Source organism: Montipora capricornis, chromosome 12, assembly GCF_036669925.1.
Source record: "Montipora capricornis isolate CH-2021 chromosome 12, ASM3666992v2, whole genome shotgun sequence".
Classification (NCBI taxonomy): Eukaryota; Metazoa; Cnidaria; class Anthozoa; order Scleractinia; family Acroporidae; genus Montipora; species Montipora capricornis.
In genome coordinates, this window is record NC_090894.1 from 16,727,784 (window position 1) to 16,744,339 (window position 16,556).

At 36.5% G+C, this 16,556-nt stretch overlaps 1 protein-coding gene across 1 annotated transcript in view; it reads left to right on the plus strand.

The window, feature by feature from the left end:
• Positions 1–482: 482 nt before the first annotated feature.
• The window catches only part of LOC138026333 (nucleolar protein dao-5-like), a 23,916-nt gene continuing 7,842 nt past the window's right edge, over positions 483–16,556 (plus strand). The window contains exons 1-13 of the mRNA XM_068873645.1: positions 483–833; positions 1,505–2,353; positions 4,851–4,942; positions 5,391–5,524; positions 6,957–7,047; positions 7,982–8,118; positions 9,121–9,170; positions 10,131–10,289; positions 11,198–12,951; positions 13,305–13,465; positions 14,238–14,389; positions 15,404–15,624; positions 16,212–16,290. Of these exons, the coding sequence (XP_068729746.1) occupies positions 657–833; positions 1,505–2,353; positions 4,851–4,942; positions 5,391–5,524; positions 6,957–7,047; positions 7,982–8,118; positions 9,121–9,170; positions 10,131–10,289; positions 11,198–12,951; positions 13,305–13,465; positions 14,238–14,389; positions 15,404–15,624; positions 16,212–16,290 (4,056 nt within the window). The 5' untranslated portion in view covers positions 483–656. The remainder of the gene's footprint in view (positions 834–1,504; positions 2,354–4,850; positions 4,943–5,390; positions 5,525–6,956; positions 7,048–7,981; positions 8,119–9,120; positions 9,171–10,130; positions 10,290–11,197; positions 12,952–13,304; positions 13,466–14,237; positions 14,390–15,403; positions 15,625–16,211; positions 16,291–16,556) is intronic.

The following is a 16,556-nucleotide window of genomic DNA, read 5'->3' on the forward strand; positions in this document are numbered from 1 at the left end:
TTGCTCGGAAGTGAATAGCAAAGGATGTCCGGAGTTTGAGTAGCCAATCAGCGCGCGAGTTCAACGCTATCCACTGTTTTAGTATATACTAAATAAGGATATACATGGGTATATAGAGCTAATTATTTAAAGACACTATGATAGAGCGAGTTTCAAATGAGTGTCGTAAAACCAAAACCAAAGTAATTACTTTGGCCAATCAAAAAGGACGGAGACAATCCAGTAAACCAATCAAAACTCGAAGTAATTACACGTAGCCGACACAAAGCGCCGGAAAATGTGCACGCACGAGCCACAATTGGTTTTGGTTTCACTTCTGATTGGTTGAAAAAGTGGCGCGAGGACTTTGAACCAATCACTGAGTGAAATAAATGCAAAACCAAAGCAATTCGCTAATTACTTTCGACACTCAATTGAAAACCGCTTTAAACGCATGGAAATACATTGTTGTATACACTATAGTAAGGGATACATGAAGTACCATTGATTTTCGTTTTGGCGCGCTTCTCAACTGTAATCGGATTAGTTTTGAATCATTCACGATTTCATTCAGGTACTTATATAAAACAGGACAAAATTTACATGGAGAGCGATTCAAGCGGCTTTCTTGCCAGCAAGGTCACCCAGGGAACACTTTTTAAGAAGAGAGTTTACTGATGGAACGTACGCAGGTTCCGAGATCTGTTCAGGAGAACCCTTACGCTGAGCTCGGATGTGTTCAAGAACGTGCGGAATCACGGCAGCAGAGTTTCATAGATATAACAACACCATCAAAGTATTTGGACAGTCGATCTCGCTTCGAACAGGTTTTCCTTGCAAGTCCAAGAGCTCGGGTAATGACGCCCTGTCTTTTGTGACACCAAACTGCCCTTCTAGGTTTACTAAATGACCGGTAGTGCTTTATGTAGACTTAAATAATGTTTGTCTTGTCTCTTGAAATGGTCGCTTAGAGTTGAATATTGCTTATCGAGGCTATTTGAAACGGGTGCCTAAAACATCCGGGTCATTTAGCATGGCCGTCAAGAGTTGGTTTCAACAATCATTGTTACCAAACAAAAATGCGATTCTAAAATACCTGGCCATTATTTTATTGTAGCGGCATCCCTCGAAGAAAAAGGCATATGACAATAGGTGCCCATTTACATGAGAATAAGTGGACATGTATTCTGGAATCTAGATAATCTGCAATGCCGTACAAAACTGTTGAGAAAGTGACGCAAATTCACCTTCATTTTTACACCTCTACTTACTCTCTCCCCTTCCCACTCCCCTTCCCCCCCCCCCCCCCCAGTCAATGTTGCTGAGTATTGTCATATGTTCTACGGTACCTTTCTGATCAAGATAAATCAACATTGAGTTTGGGGGGGGGGGGAGGGCAGCTTTTAAGCGGAACATTTGGATAAGTTGTTGGAGTACCAGAAATGTCGCTTTGTCTCAACAGGTTTTCTCTGAGATTGTAGCTTCCAATCGAAATCATTTTCCCTTTTTATTGTCACGATTATAGGAGATTTATTCCCATGTGGTTCCCACTCCACAAAAATCAGATGAAAGGAAGAGTTTTGACCACTATTTTAAAATGGCAGAGGAATACCATGACAAGATTGGTTTGAACAATTCAACCATCGATTCACTATTGGCCAATCAGTCAGTAACATCAGCAAAACCAAAAACAATTTTTGGGGTTATGTATGATGAACAATTTGAGATGAGCCCATTTAAAGCAGGTGTTGATGACAGTATAATTAAAAAGAAAGTCGGTCTGGTTTTGAGTCGTCTAGAAGATGACAGTGATATGACCATGAACACAAGATGTGGAACACAAAAGGATTCACCAAAACACAACAGCAGAGACTTTGTGCCTAATTGCATTAAAATTAACTCTTTGGGGTGTAATGCAGGAAATCTATCTTACCTTATGAAAAACTTTGAAAAAGCAGGTGGTAGAAGTTCTTTATACAACACTCTAGCTTTTGATGTTGGGAAAGGAATAGCACATTTATCTGAAAGCAACAGTGATGAGAAGATAGATGTTGCAACTGCAGGAGAAGTTGATAATGGTGGGTTGCAAATTGATGGAGTTGAAGATAGCGTCAATGATGATGACATTAACAAAGGAGAGATACAGTTTTCATTTGGAAGTAGGAGAAATGATGGCAAGGATGTTGTTCCTGATGATAATGTCAAAGATGGCAAGGAGAGAGGTGACAGTAAAATTAACAGAAAAGATGGCAGTGGTAATGATAGATCTGATAACACAAGAAACAAGGGTGGTTACAACAATTTGATCAATAAGAGCCCAGAAAAGTCTGAGGAATGTAGATTAAACAGTTCAATCGAATTTCATGAAGGAAAGGTGAGAAAAATAACATTATTTCAATGCAATGAGTGCACTCAGATGCAGCCCATTTCTCTTACAAATAATATTAATGTAACATCTACATCTGCATCGACTTTATTGACTGATAAAGCAGAAAACACACCAGTTTAAAAGCAAGCTTTTTGAATTTGCAAGTATGAATTTTCGCACAAGATTAGGGTATGTGTAACTTGCTGATGTTGACCAGATTCACCTACATGTACCATTAAGGCCACAACACAGCTATGGCTTTCAATGTTCAGGAAAGTAAAGCTTTGGATTCAGTACCTTACTAACATTTTGCGCTGTAAATACCAATATAAACTGGTTTATTAGTTTTTACATGGTCCAGAAATGCTATGTCTGTTATTGTAAGAATTGTTTTTATTTTTGTGGACTACACACTATGTCACTGGGTTGTTAGAGTGGGTGAGTGAGTGAGTGTACGAATGTAAGTCTGTGGTGGCATATAGGCCTGCAGCGCATGCATAAATCACGAAAATAAACAGGTCTGTTGGAAGCGTGCTTGAATTTCAACAAATGAGCCCCAAAATTGGCAAGAATATGCGATGAATAACAAAGCAGCTTCTGTTTCCAAAACAATGGAATTACCTGGTGATAAATAACCTCATCTAGGAGAGTGAAATTTTGACTTTGCAGAAACAATGGTCAACCTTGAGAGTTAGACGATTGTCATCTTTGTGTTGAATTCGCACATTTCTTGTCGAACTTTACAACAGTTGAAAGAAAAAAAAACAAACACAAACTGGGTGTCATTTTGTTGCAGATGTATTCTTTGTTCCTTGAGTTGGTAGTAACATTTAAGTTAACTTGATCACAGGTGGCCGCTGAAATCGATGTCACTTTCGATTTTGCAATTTATTTGTGTAGCCAAAAGTGCAATGGAAAAATTGGTCATAGCAAAAATCTCCCAAAACAATTTTTGTTGATGGTAACTTTTTATATTTGTGGCACAAAATTTATGTTGTTTTCATGTCACAAATTTTGTTGCTGATGACAATAATGTATTTTTTTTATTCTTGATCAACACTAAATCTAAAATTTCCTTCTGCTCTTCCTTAAGACTGTGTTTCAATACTTTTTTACTTTTGCATCAATGTTATAAAGCAGGCTAGCAAAATCAGTACCTTGCTTCGTTCACATTTTTGAGCGGTAAAATAGAATTTTCAGTGCTGTGGTTTCTGACACAAAGTCTGATATAATCCCACCAGACAGGGCTTAACTTCAGTGAACTTTTGTCATGGAAAGCTGTCAGTCGTGCAGAGTATATACACACTTAATTAAACTTGCTGTGAAAAAGAAGTTGAAGCAAAGTTCATGGTCCTTCTTGTCTGTCTTGAAGCCAATATTTCTCGATTCCCTTCTATTTTCTACAATCTTTCTGGGTTAAGTATTTTACTAGTAAGTACACTGTACATGTCTTCTTGGGGGCTATTTACCTAAGACATCTACCATAGCATTTTAATGATTTGTGATACCAAAACAACATTGTGTACTATTAGAGCTACAATATTACGCAAAAACAACTTGAATCTCCTGGAAAACAAAACGCAGCTCAGTTGACAGTTATGAGATAAAGCACTATGTCAAGTTACTGCACTACCACACATACACAATGCAGAAATTATTAGGTGTCTAAGAAATCACTAAGATGATATTCAATAACTGAATTGCTGCTAAACAATAGGTCAAAAAAGGTAAAACGACAATGCATGCCTTATTTCATTGTTTCCTTGCCAAGCTCGGCAAACAACAACTTAACGTTTTGAAGATATTTCTCAAAGTCAAGTAGACTATTGCACCACTAATAAAACAACGCAAAAATTTAATATATTTTTTAATGATATTTTGGCTGGCCAATACTAGCCTTAATAAGGTTTATTTAAATGGAGAAATTTACAGAATATACATGTATATACACGTTACGAAGTAATTAATTAAAGCAGATTTCAAATGATAATGTAATGTGGTATAGCAACTGGATGAACAAACCAAAATTTCAAAATAATAAAATGCCGTTGAAACACTATATACTAGATAATGAGATCGTTCGCATTGTCTTATCAGTGGTACAAAAGTCTACTGTACTTGACGTTCATAAATATTTTTAATCAATTTTGACTTATCACGATCTCTGATCCAACGCTGTGCAAGACTTACATGTGAATCATCCACAGTTTTTGCAAAGGTTGAAACCTCAACTTTGCTGTTTTGAAGATAACCTGAGCACACTTTGGTGAATACTTTGCTGCATGGCCATTTTTGCTTGAATTATTATTGTACTAAGCTCCTGTCTGTAGTTTACAGCATGAACAAGCTAGGTGAAACAGCCTGGAGGTAGTAATCTGTTATTGCCTTTTTTCTAAATGGAGTTGGCATCATAATTTCTTCAACTCCATACTGGTGATTCTGGTGGTTTTTTTAATCTTTGCTTTTCCACAGACTTGTATTTTCATTTTCCTTTAAATGACAGAAAACACCAAAGCTTAACACCCTTAAACTGTGGTCCATAAGAGCTTTAAAGAATCGTACACACATGGGTATCATTGTTGAAGGACAAAGAAGGTAAGCATTCCCTCACTTTAGTTGATCTTAATTTTCACAATGTACATGTGGCATTCAAATTTTTAACTGAAATTATGTTTTACCATCAGTTATTATTTGCAAGGTTCTGTTTGAAGCTTTTAGTTATTTCATAACTATAAAGCCATTTGCATGAATAATAACTTTACGTTATTAGGAAGATAAAAAATAATGCTTTTATTAAAATTGCTTCTTATTATAATAATGATTATTATTATTAAGATTTTGAACAGAAAATAGAAATTGCTTTACAGAATTACTGACAATACGCCCCAAAGAATATGTAACATTTCTTTTTTGAAAGTAAGATTTCGTTAATTCCATTGGTGCTTGCTTTCTTTTTGCAACATTTAGAGATAACGGTAGCCAGTCAAATTTAGAAGAAACAGGAGTCGCAAAATTTTGTGCTAACCTTTCTTAATATTATTAGTGAAGACCCTCATGGTGAGATATGGCACAGTACAGCCATTGTCTTAAGAATAGATGCCAGATGTGTGCAGACGAAGAGCGGGTCACAGTACAAACTGATAGGGCCAATGAATGACAAGCTTACTCTTCAATATGGTATTGCAATCACATCACTGTTTGATACAATTTAATGCACGAAAGAGCAATCAAACTTAAAACTGTAATTTTATTATTATCACAGTGAGATTTTACTATACTTAGCTATTGAGTGAAGTCCTGTTGAAGTCCTGAATTTTTCAGGCTTCTTTACACAACTGCAAAAATTGCGTTCATAACTGCGAGGATCATAGCTTCACTCGATTTCATATCCTCAGTTCATATATGATCCATTTCATATATCATTTCATCGTTGATTCATTCCCCATGGGAACATTGGAACCCACAAATGACCAGCTCCCAACGTCAATGGCTTTATAGCTCAGTTGGTTAGACCGTCGCACCAGTATCGCGAGGTCACGGGTTCAAACCCTGTTGAAGTCCTGAATTTTTCAGGCTTCTTTACGCAATTGCAAAAATTGCGTTTATAACTGCGAGGATCATAGCTTCACTCGATTTCATATCTGCAGTTCATATATGATCCATTTCATATATCATTTCATCGTTGATACTTAGCTATACTGTATTAAATAAACTAACAAGTCAATTTGGAGCTGGTTAAGAAAATCTGGGAAGAGGGAAGGGCTGGAGCAATGCAGTGGTGATAGCACTTGCTTCCTTCCAATGTGACCCAGATTCAATTCCCGGCCAGAGTCAACATCATAAGTGGGTTGAGTTTGTTGATTCTCTACTCTTTTCCAAGAGGTTTTTCTCACACGACTCTGGTTTCCTCTCTTCTCAAGAAGAAACCTTTGATTTGAGTTAATTTGAGTCGATATTAAGGCTGGGGGAAGCAATAGGGAGCCAGGGTTAAAGTGCCCCTGTGATAAAAAAAAATCACCTTTTTTTCTTCGGATTTTGAAAGTGTTTGCTTAACACCTGGCTGTGAAAGTTTTGAGCTTTGATTTTTGTCCAAAGGCCATTTACTTTGAGCATAAGTTTTATATTTTATTATCTGCCATTATACTTGCATTCAAAACTGACTGATTGGACCTCAGAGGGTTGGATCCTGGGAAAAATGACGTCAAAAGCTCACTAGCTTAAAATTTCGGCATGTGAGTATAGCTTATATATGCAAAATGCCAGTTTAAAAGTCTGAAAGCCTAAAACTCCTGTGCTGCATATTAATTCTGCAGCGTGCACACGCATTTCATTCTTAAACTAGTGAGCCTTTGATATCATTTTCTCCTTGATCCAGCTCTCTCAAGAACTCAAAGTTAGCAATTGTGTACCATTGGTCTTTTTGAAATCAAGGCTTAAAACTTTGGTCGCTTAGTGTTTAGTTAACATAGTTTGAAATCCGAAAAAAAATAAGAATAAATATATTGGTCACAGGAGCACTTAAAAAATTACTAGAAAAAGCATCTGAACTATAAATTATTTTTTAACAAAGATTATAAATTATGTACAATAATTTTTGATTTGTTGTTAGGGTTTTCTTCGAAGTTTGTAAAATTATTCAAGAATGGATTCCCTGTTAACTGGAATTTTCTTGTTGCTGATCATTTCAATTCACAAAGCAGGTTAGTGATTGTATGGCTCACATTCAAATTTCCAAGTTGAATTAGCCACAGTGCCCACCTTGTGCAAAGGCAAATCTTTAACAGTGCAAGTCACCATAAAGATTTTAAAAACTTTCATCAACATAACAGTGAGAATATTTAATCTTGAATCTATTCATATCTTAAGGATTAAATTTTTGAAAGGGTCTTGTAACGGCAGGCACTTGATCCAAGCGGCGAAATCGGGGTTAAATTACTGACTCAAGCATTCGAAATTTTAGACGTTTATTATACTGAAGACGTAAACTGAAAAACAATCACAAATCACAAACTATAATCAGAAACAAAGAATTGATGCGATAAACAGAAAAGAACACATAATTCCGATCCTATTATTGAATTCCATTGAGTCAATGCATAGAACAAAGTTCAATCTGGCTAATAACAATAGCGTCGCACAACAAGGCAACATTTGATTAAGAAAGCTATAAATGAATATGTCGATTGATTTGAACACGAAACAATAAGAGAATCAAGCTGTACTTACATTAAACTGTCCCGAGCTACCGGAGAAAAACAATTTCTAATTTGTTTAACTAGCGGTGCTTGCTGATGCAAAGGGTGCCTGTTCTGATTGAGGAATGAAAAACTACACGTGTGTAGATACAATTTCACTTAACACTTACGTAAGCGGGTTAACAATAGAAATCGACTGAAATGTGAGTCATTAATTGAAGAAAAAAATAAAATAAAAAACACGGATCCCACTGCCAACATTCACAGGTCTTCATGGTGTCTTTTTTTTTAAGGTCACTTGCTTGTGATAACCTTCTTAGCTTATAGTACATTACCATGAGTGTACTTTCTTGATCACAGCTTGGAATATTGGTCATAACACTATTACAGTTGCAAAACGTCCAGTCTCCATGTACTTATTCCACATTTGCTATTTTAGTTTGGAAAGTGAAGATGGGAAAGAGAGTGAAAGACATCCCAAGAGTAAGAAAATAACTGACTCAAAAGAAGTCAAACACTTAACTCTGACTGCTACTCCAGCTGAGTCCCGACCAAAAAGGAAAAGAAATTCAGAAGGTACAAATTCATTGAAACTTTTTCAGCAACTGTTAACATCAAATCGTTGATGTGGTATTGTCACCTGGTGAGCGCGTAGTTCTTTGACCAGTCTTTGGACTGCACTCACTGATATCATGAAGTTGTACTGAACATGTACAGCCATGTATGTCCATCCAGCCTTTCTCTTACCTTCAAATTCTTAAGCCTAACAGCCTATAAAAAGACCGATGAGCTTTATATCCTGATAAAACACTCCTCATTAGTAAATTCTTTATATAAAAAATACTAATAAGGTATAGCTTGTTTTTCTGTTATGCTAATATTCTTCTCTCACAATTTGAATCATTGTTTAAATAAGTCCAGAAGAATGTTTTTAAAGTTCAAAACTCACGGCACATATTGTTTTATTGGGTCTAAAAACACTCACCTATGCCTCATGTTTTTTAAACCCTGATAATTATGTTGCTGCTCATTTTTTAAACATTACAATGGGCATGTACATGTACCCTTGGAATATTTCGATCCATTTACTGTTTTAAAAAATTTACTCCCAGTGCATGGTCACTTATAGATTTTACTATGTTTAACGTCAGATGATTTTACTCATCAAGAGGGGTCCCCTTGGACCTTAGAGGGTTAACAACATGTACTGGTTTGAACACTCAAAAACTATTTGACCTCATTAACACTAATTTTTACTTTGTTTGGTATTCATGTAGGGAGAAGATATCTAATCTCTTCTTAATCTCAAGTACATGTATTGTCACACGTAATTAATACATCGGGGTATACTAATGCAAGTTTTAGCGTAGCCGTGAGATACTCATAGTAATAAGTCAATATGGGAATCGCTAGGAAGTACATGTAATCCTGTTACAAGATGTTGTCTAACGAGAAAATTAAATTAAGTTTAGCAGAAAGGTAGAGTGACCTGCATCAATTTTTGTTGTCAGTTAGTCCTGTTGTATTATTGTTGTTGTTATTTTTATGATAATTATTAAATAATTATTTTTTCTGTAGCCTTGCAGACCCCAGAGAATACTCAACTGCCAAGAGAGGTTGAATTGAAGGTACCTACCTGTACATTTAACATCATTTTAGTTTAGCTTCAAAGGGGGTGCAAATCTCTGAACAGAATAGTGTAATAACAGCATGATGATATTGTAGATTCAACAGCATGCCATATAACATTCTCAAACTCATTAATAATTCATAAGCCAAAAACAAAAGAAATCACTACCGTGAAGGACATTTGGATATGTGGTCTTAATTAGAATAAATTTCGCCAACTTTGATCCCAAATATCTCTTAAAATACTGATTCCTTTGAGAAGCAATATCAAACACTCGAAAGAGTGTTTCATCAGATATCCAACCACCTCGAAATCGGTTAAAAAACTCGCTTCTCAGTGTTTGGATATCTGATGAAACACTCCTTCTAGTGTTTGATATATTACTTACCGGTAGTACATTGTAGCAGCTGAATCTCTAAGCTCTGTTCAGGAAAAGCCCAAGTCTCATATTCGTTATTATTTTATTTTATGTTAATGAATAATATTATCAAGTTTTAGGTTTACTCGTTATTGAGTTAGTTCTTCTTTTATCCTTACTAAACCACAAATCAGCGAAACAAAGCACTAAAACACCATGTGAGACCCCACCATTCATTGAATACTAACCGACAAAGGTTGGATTTGAGATTAAATCATTTTAGGCCTAGTTAGGCCTAAAATGTTATTGCTCCTCATTAAGATTAAGATTAGGATTCAGATGAAGACTGAGATTAGGAGCAATAATGTTTTAGGCCTAAAACGATATTTAATCTCAAATCCAACCTTTTTCGGTTAGTATTCAATGTATGTTGGGGTCATACATGGTGTTTTGGTGCTTCGTTTCGGTGTTTTGCTGTTTCCTTGTTTCGTTGTTTAGTATTGTCCACATTCAATTTAGTTAAATCATTTTATGACAAAAATAAACTTGTTTCTGTAACTTAACATATCTTGAACAAATTTTTGAAACTCTTCGTCTCAGACTACAAGAAGTGGTCGCACAGTGAAGCCACCTTTAGCATGGTGGAGAGGACAGAGAATTGTCACTGATTGCCATGACAATGTTGAAATAGACCCTGGAAGAGAGGAACACACAGCTCGTTCTTCCGTATATAGTGTTGAATTTCAATTACCCGTGAAGGTAAGGATGCTTTACATAAACATTTTGAAACAGGTATTTATAATTTGTTCAATGAAAAGACCAAGTCACTACTTACAATGTCAAAACATTGATGACATTAATGTTTAGACTGCTGGGTAGAACTTTATTTGAACCCAGCGGAACCATCATGCAAATTATTGCCCTTACCACTGAGCCCTGTTAAGCCTGGTCTTGGCTTGACAGCCAAGGTACATGTACAAATGGTATGGAAATTATTAACTCAGATTTTTTTATTATGGAACACTACCAGATATCACCTTGGTGCATTTCCCTGGAGCCTATAGGAATCCGAACTTAAAACAGGAGGCTTGTTGCTGCAAGTGACATTTCATCACGTGACGTAAAAAATTGTAACTCCTTCTCATGTGGTCATACGACGTGTACACTTACAGAGTTTTCAAAATTCCATAAATGTATCATTCTATGTCAAGGAGGAACAATAATTATTTTCAAGCCCTAAATTCCTTAGAAAAAGTCAAACATCGAATTGTAAGGATGATGCAAGCTGCCAATTCCTCCTGTCTCATTTGTTCGTTTATAAGTCAGTATATTACCAAGTTTGTACCAGGGTTGTAATCTGTTGAAATATTTTAAAACAGAAACCTATTGTGGCTTTATACATTTCTTGGACTCCATATATCTTTCTTTAAAGGTATAACAATTTATTCTATATTAGCTTCTAAAAGTATAGACTACAACAGCAAACAACTACACAATTAAAAAACTCTCTGTCTGTAAGAAGTACCGTACTGTTCAGGTCAAACTACAAAAGTATCCCTTCTACAAGTAGGGAATTTTTATGGTAAATGATATATTTCTCTGTTTGTGCCCATTGGAGTATTCATGTACTGTAGAGCTCTTGTTTTCTTGCTTATTCGGATTTATAGGTTGAGATATCTAGCAATGAAAGAAAGACACAAAAGACATCCAGCAATATTGGGAAAGAAACACGCAAATCACCAAGATTAACTATGAGTGTCACAGACCAGAATCAACCCAAACAAAATTCCACAGAGGAATCTGATGCTGCAAAGCAAGATAAAAAGAAAAACCTTAGAAAAAACACAAGCACAAAAAATGTCCAACCAGAGAAACAAAGCCCTGTGGAGTCTACTGATATCAGAAGGAAGTCGACAAGAAGAAAGGGAAAGAGAATTGGGATGAAAATCGACAGAAAGGCTCAACCTAAACAGGATTTGACCAGGAAATCTAATGCTGCAAGGAAAAAAGAAGAAAAGGAAAATCAAAAAATTTGCATAAGTATGGAAAGTCCACAACAAATGATAGACAACAAGGGAATAACTATTGCAAGGACCCCGCCAAAACTGAGTAGCCCTAATCAGTCTTTTGAGATGGCTAAGTCAGAAAATGTGATGAACAGCTCAAAGCTTTCCCCTGCATTTAAAGTATTTGGAATAGCTGGAAGGAGTCCTCTGCGTGCCACAAAATCGCCTCAAGAAATAAACAGTGATAAAGAGTCAACAAGTACAGAGAATTCTAAGTTAGTAAACTCACGAGGTAACACAAGCAAATATGAAAAGCAGCACAAAGAAAGTGGAATAGGGGAAAATGCCCAGGTAACTAATGTACCTTGCAGTGATGTTATAAAGCCCTCATCAACAAGTGCAGTTGGTGACAAGAGTTCTAGTTGTAGTGGAAATACTAGACCAAATGACCCATTTGAGTGGAGAGAAAGCAGTAGCAGCTCAGAAGCAGATATAGAGGGTTTGAAGAAGAAGCTGTTCTTTTCACCCAGGAAATCTTCAAATAAAGAAATAAGAACACAGAGAGTTTGTAAAGACAATCAAGCAGATTATGAACAACAGCAATGTGGTCAGAGAAATATGAGTCCACTCAACAGGACTGGGAAAAGTATTGAAGTAACTGAATCTGATTCTGTGCAAGGACAAAGGTTACAAAAGAAAGGACTAGGCAAAAACAAACCTAAAAGTGTAACAGAAGAAAACAATCATACTCTCAAGAAACCCAGAAGATTGTTAAGAACTTGCACTGATAGTGAAAGTGACACAGCTACAAGTGTTGAACAGGTCATAGTTTCCAAAATGCCATCTCCACCCAAACGTGTTTTAAGATATCATACTAGAAAATCAAGTGACGCAAAGGATGTGCAGACAATATCCATTGCTGATTCTGATGAAGTTAATGAAAAGAACAGTGTGCAGCATAGCCAACCATCGTCATGCAATGATGGATCTGACAACACTGTTTTATCTGGAAAGAACTACAAGTCTGCCGGCAGACAAAAAAATGTTAAGAAACGTGTGGTTCCTAAACGGATGGTGACACTGGTTGAAGAAACAACAAGTACTCAATCCTCAGATGAGGAATCAGTTGGGAAATATCAACAGCAGTCTGCCAAACAAGCTCACCTGGCAGCAGCAACAAACGCAATCAGAAAAAAAGCTGCTCAACGGCAGGGTCCAAAGGATGATAAGAATAGTGCAAGAGGTTTAAGCAAAGAAAAGCACAAGAGAAATGAAGGTTTTTGTGACAACTCATTCAGCAGAGAACAAGCTTTCAATCTGTCAAAACAGATAGCAAATAAACACACCAGTAGGAAGCAGAACGCAACATCAATTGAAACATTATGGAGTGAAGACGAGATGCAAAGATTGAATGAGTAAGTTGTCTATGATCAGGCAAGGTACAATACAATTGAAAGCCAATTGTACAAAAAATCCCTTAGCAGGAAAGAATGGGACTTCCATGGTAAATGGTAAAATATTTTAAGGGAATATTAAATAAGGATCAGGAATGAGTATCTTCCTTCTGAAGGAGTGCAGACTTTACAGTGTATCTTACAATTTGTGGTAAATGAACCCACTTCAAGCCTTCCCTATTTTCATAGAGTCACCTGTCATGTTTAAATACCTAACCAAAACCAACAAGACATCTATAATATTAAGATGAACAAAAATTTATAATCTAGTAGTTATAATTAGGAAACCACAGAATGTGTTCTTTGTTGTTTAGGGCACTATTCTTGATTCCTGGACACACTCCAATGTTCTGGCAAAAGATTTCCCACAAGGTTGCAACACGAACTGCACAGGAATGTCAGCTCAAGCATCAGGGACAGGAAATTATTTCCAAGAAGGTTTTGGCTAAGGGAAAAAAAGATTCCAGATCAAAAGGTACTATTTGATTGGTGCTGATGCCATTTTGTTTGTATTACTAACTAGTTCAAAACAGTGCACTTTCTTCCCAATACGGTTATTAAGTCGAACAGAAAACATGTGATGCCAGTTCTTTAACGGAATTGGTCTCACCTCCTGACTTTTTCTCTGATCTGTGTATGCCAGTTTTATATTCTGTGTGCCCAAAATCAGGAGTACCAGAGATATAATTTATTGTAAATTACTTTATTTGATTTTAAAATTCAACTTTATTCATTCATTCAATTCATTGAAATGGAAGATATCCCAATCAAGGGTATCCTCTTGCAGCCAGATGTAATTGAATGAAAGTTGTTTTTGATGAAAGAGGAAACCTGGAGTACCCAAAAAAAAATACTGAGATTGACTGAATTGTAAAGAAAGCCAGCAAGACAGTCAGTAGCATGTGTGCAAAGTGGCAACAATTGAGCATTCAACAAGGTTGATCTGATTAGAGCATAGCATGATGTAAATTACAAACTCGCAATAACAATGCTGGCTTGTATTCGAATCTGTATAAACAGGCCTTGAAACGCACTGTAAGAGTGCTCCAAGTACTTAACGCTTCTATCTTACAAGTAAAATATCCACTCACATACGACATCAGGGCCGAGGGTTGAACCTGGGTCACAAAGGTGAAAAGCACAGTTGATAACCGCTAAGCCGTCCTGACTTCTCTTGTTAACAACCTCTATACATCCATGCAAAAACTATATCCCCTTTACAGGTCATATTTAAATTTTCCTTTCAGTGTCATCTCAGCAAAATGAGAAGAAAGTGACTGGTGGTGTAGGAACCATCAAGCGAAAGAGAGAAATCAGGGAACTGCTAGAACAACAGGATGTAGACTATGAAGACGACATCTTTGATTCCACCCCATTCAAAAGAAAGAAAGATCTTAAGGTATCAGTTGCAGGTCATTTTGTTTCGTAGGTTAAATTGCAACCAAGCTAGGTCATTTAATTCGTTTCAATGTAGATCAAGTTGTTTCAACCTAAGTCAGTTTGGAGCAGGTACAAAACACATGTCACAGGTCATTGTTTTACCAATACAGAAACAATACAGAAGCAATACAGAAACAACCCTAACCCTAACCCTAGGCCTGAAAACTTTTGTTTAGGGCTAATTAGGCTTAAGGTTAGCTTTAATGAATGTTTAGGATGCTATCAGTGTTCATTCAGGTAAAACGGCGACCTGTGACCTGTGTTTTGTACCTGCCCCAAATTGACCTACAATACTAGACATACTTAGTTGGAACACTTAGCGATTGGTCCAGAATCATCGTGTTACAAGATCGTAGCTTATACCAATTCAATGTTCTCCCCCCAATTCAATGTTGTGTGAGAATTTTTCGGGCGACTACTAGTAGTTGTGGAAATCAACATTGGAGGAAGGGGGAGACGGGGATGGGTGTTCCAACAAATGTGACGAGTATTGTAGGTTGAAACAACTTGATCTAGGTTGAAACAAGCTGACTTAGGGCGAAATGACCAGCAACATATCCATTGTTTGGATCTCAATGTAGAAAGCTTTGAAATTTTAATAATTGTAATACTGACCCTTAAAATGTGGTATGTCTTTCAGTGTTGCTGCCCTGTCAAAAAAAATCCAGCAATTGAGAAACTTAATTTCTAGACTACCAGCTATTTCTGTTTTTTTTCTGTTAAATTAAGTTTTTGGAGCATAATTCAAACTGAAAGAAACATGTGCAAACATTATGATATACACACCTGCTTCACACTCATGTTTTTGGGACTATTTTTGTCATACCTGTTTCACAAAGTTGATCTTTTGTGCAAGGAAAATGGTTGTTTTCATGCTGGGGTGTGTGTAGCTACAGCTTGCTCTTCTTTGTGGTAATTTGCCTCTGGTACAAAGGAAGGGTTTAGAAGACTGAATTTACTTCTTTGATTCCAGCTTCCATTTAACCTTAACAGTAACAGCAGTGATAGTGATAATGACGATAGTGGTGACAAGGAGGATGAACCGAGCGAAACAGAGCATGGAACATCATACAAAACACCTGGCAGCCGTACACCGAGCAGTCGATTCCGTCCCCTTGGACCTCTTTCTACCTCTGAGTCAAAAACTTCTAGCTGGGAATTTGTCAGCCCTAGTCTGTTGCAAGCAGTTAATAGGTCAGTGAAATGATGATTATAATTTTTTGTGGCAATTGCAAACTACAGTACATTCAGAGGTGTAGACAGTATGATGCAATCCAAGGCACTTGCCTCTGTCATTTTTGTTGTATTTTTTTTTTTTAAATAATGCTGTCTTTAAATGGAGGAATCAAAAAGACACTAAATACATCTGAACTCAACATAATTTAACTGTCATGGACATTGCTTCAGTCATATAATTTATTTTTCTTCTGGCTATGGTCATCACATTGTAGGCTGTCACCTATTGTAGGCTGGGTTGTATGAAACTGAAATGGTTTAAATTACTATGGTAAGGAATAGTTTTTATCACACTCCAACAAGGATTAATGCTTTTTAACTCCAGGAAATTGCAGCTACAATTTTTTGTACAACTTTCTTTTGTTTGCACCTCGCTGCTTTGCACATTTGCATTGTAATAAATTCAGAACTTCCTTATGGGCATAAATGGCTGACAAAAAAACCTATGACAAATGTGTCATGTAAATGTTGTTGTTGGACTAAGGGCCAGTGAATGAACTACTCATCAATATAATTATTGTTTTATTAAAATTAAACATTTTTAGAAAAGACATGGATTATTACATTCACAAAATGCAGCAGCGAAAGCGAGGTATTCAAGCTCCTGGAAAGCATAAAGCAAAGGTACTTGTATACCAGAACTAGATTACAATCAAAGTCAGCAATCAAGTTCTGAGTATTTGAATTCACGTAGCAGCTCTGCCTCTGTGATGATGAACTTTATTCATGTTGCGACTTCTATTTGGAGCAGATCTGGTACATGTAGTTCCCATTTCAACTCCTTTGCTGGGTTCCAGCAGTAGGGATTTGTAACATTAATTTTGTAGTCTTCATTTGAATCTTTCAATTTCCCTTGATTGACCTTTGAAACCCTCTTAACAGTAGTCGTC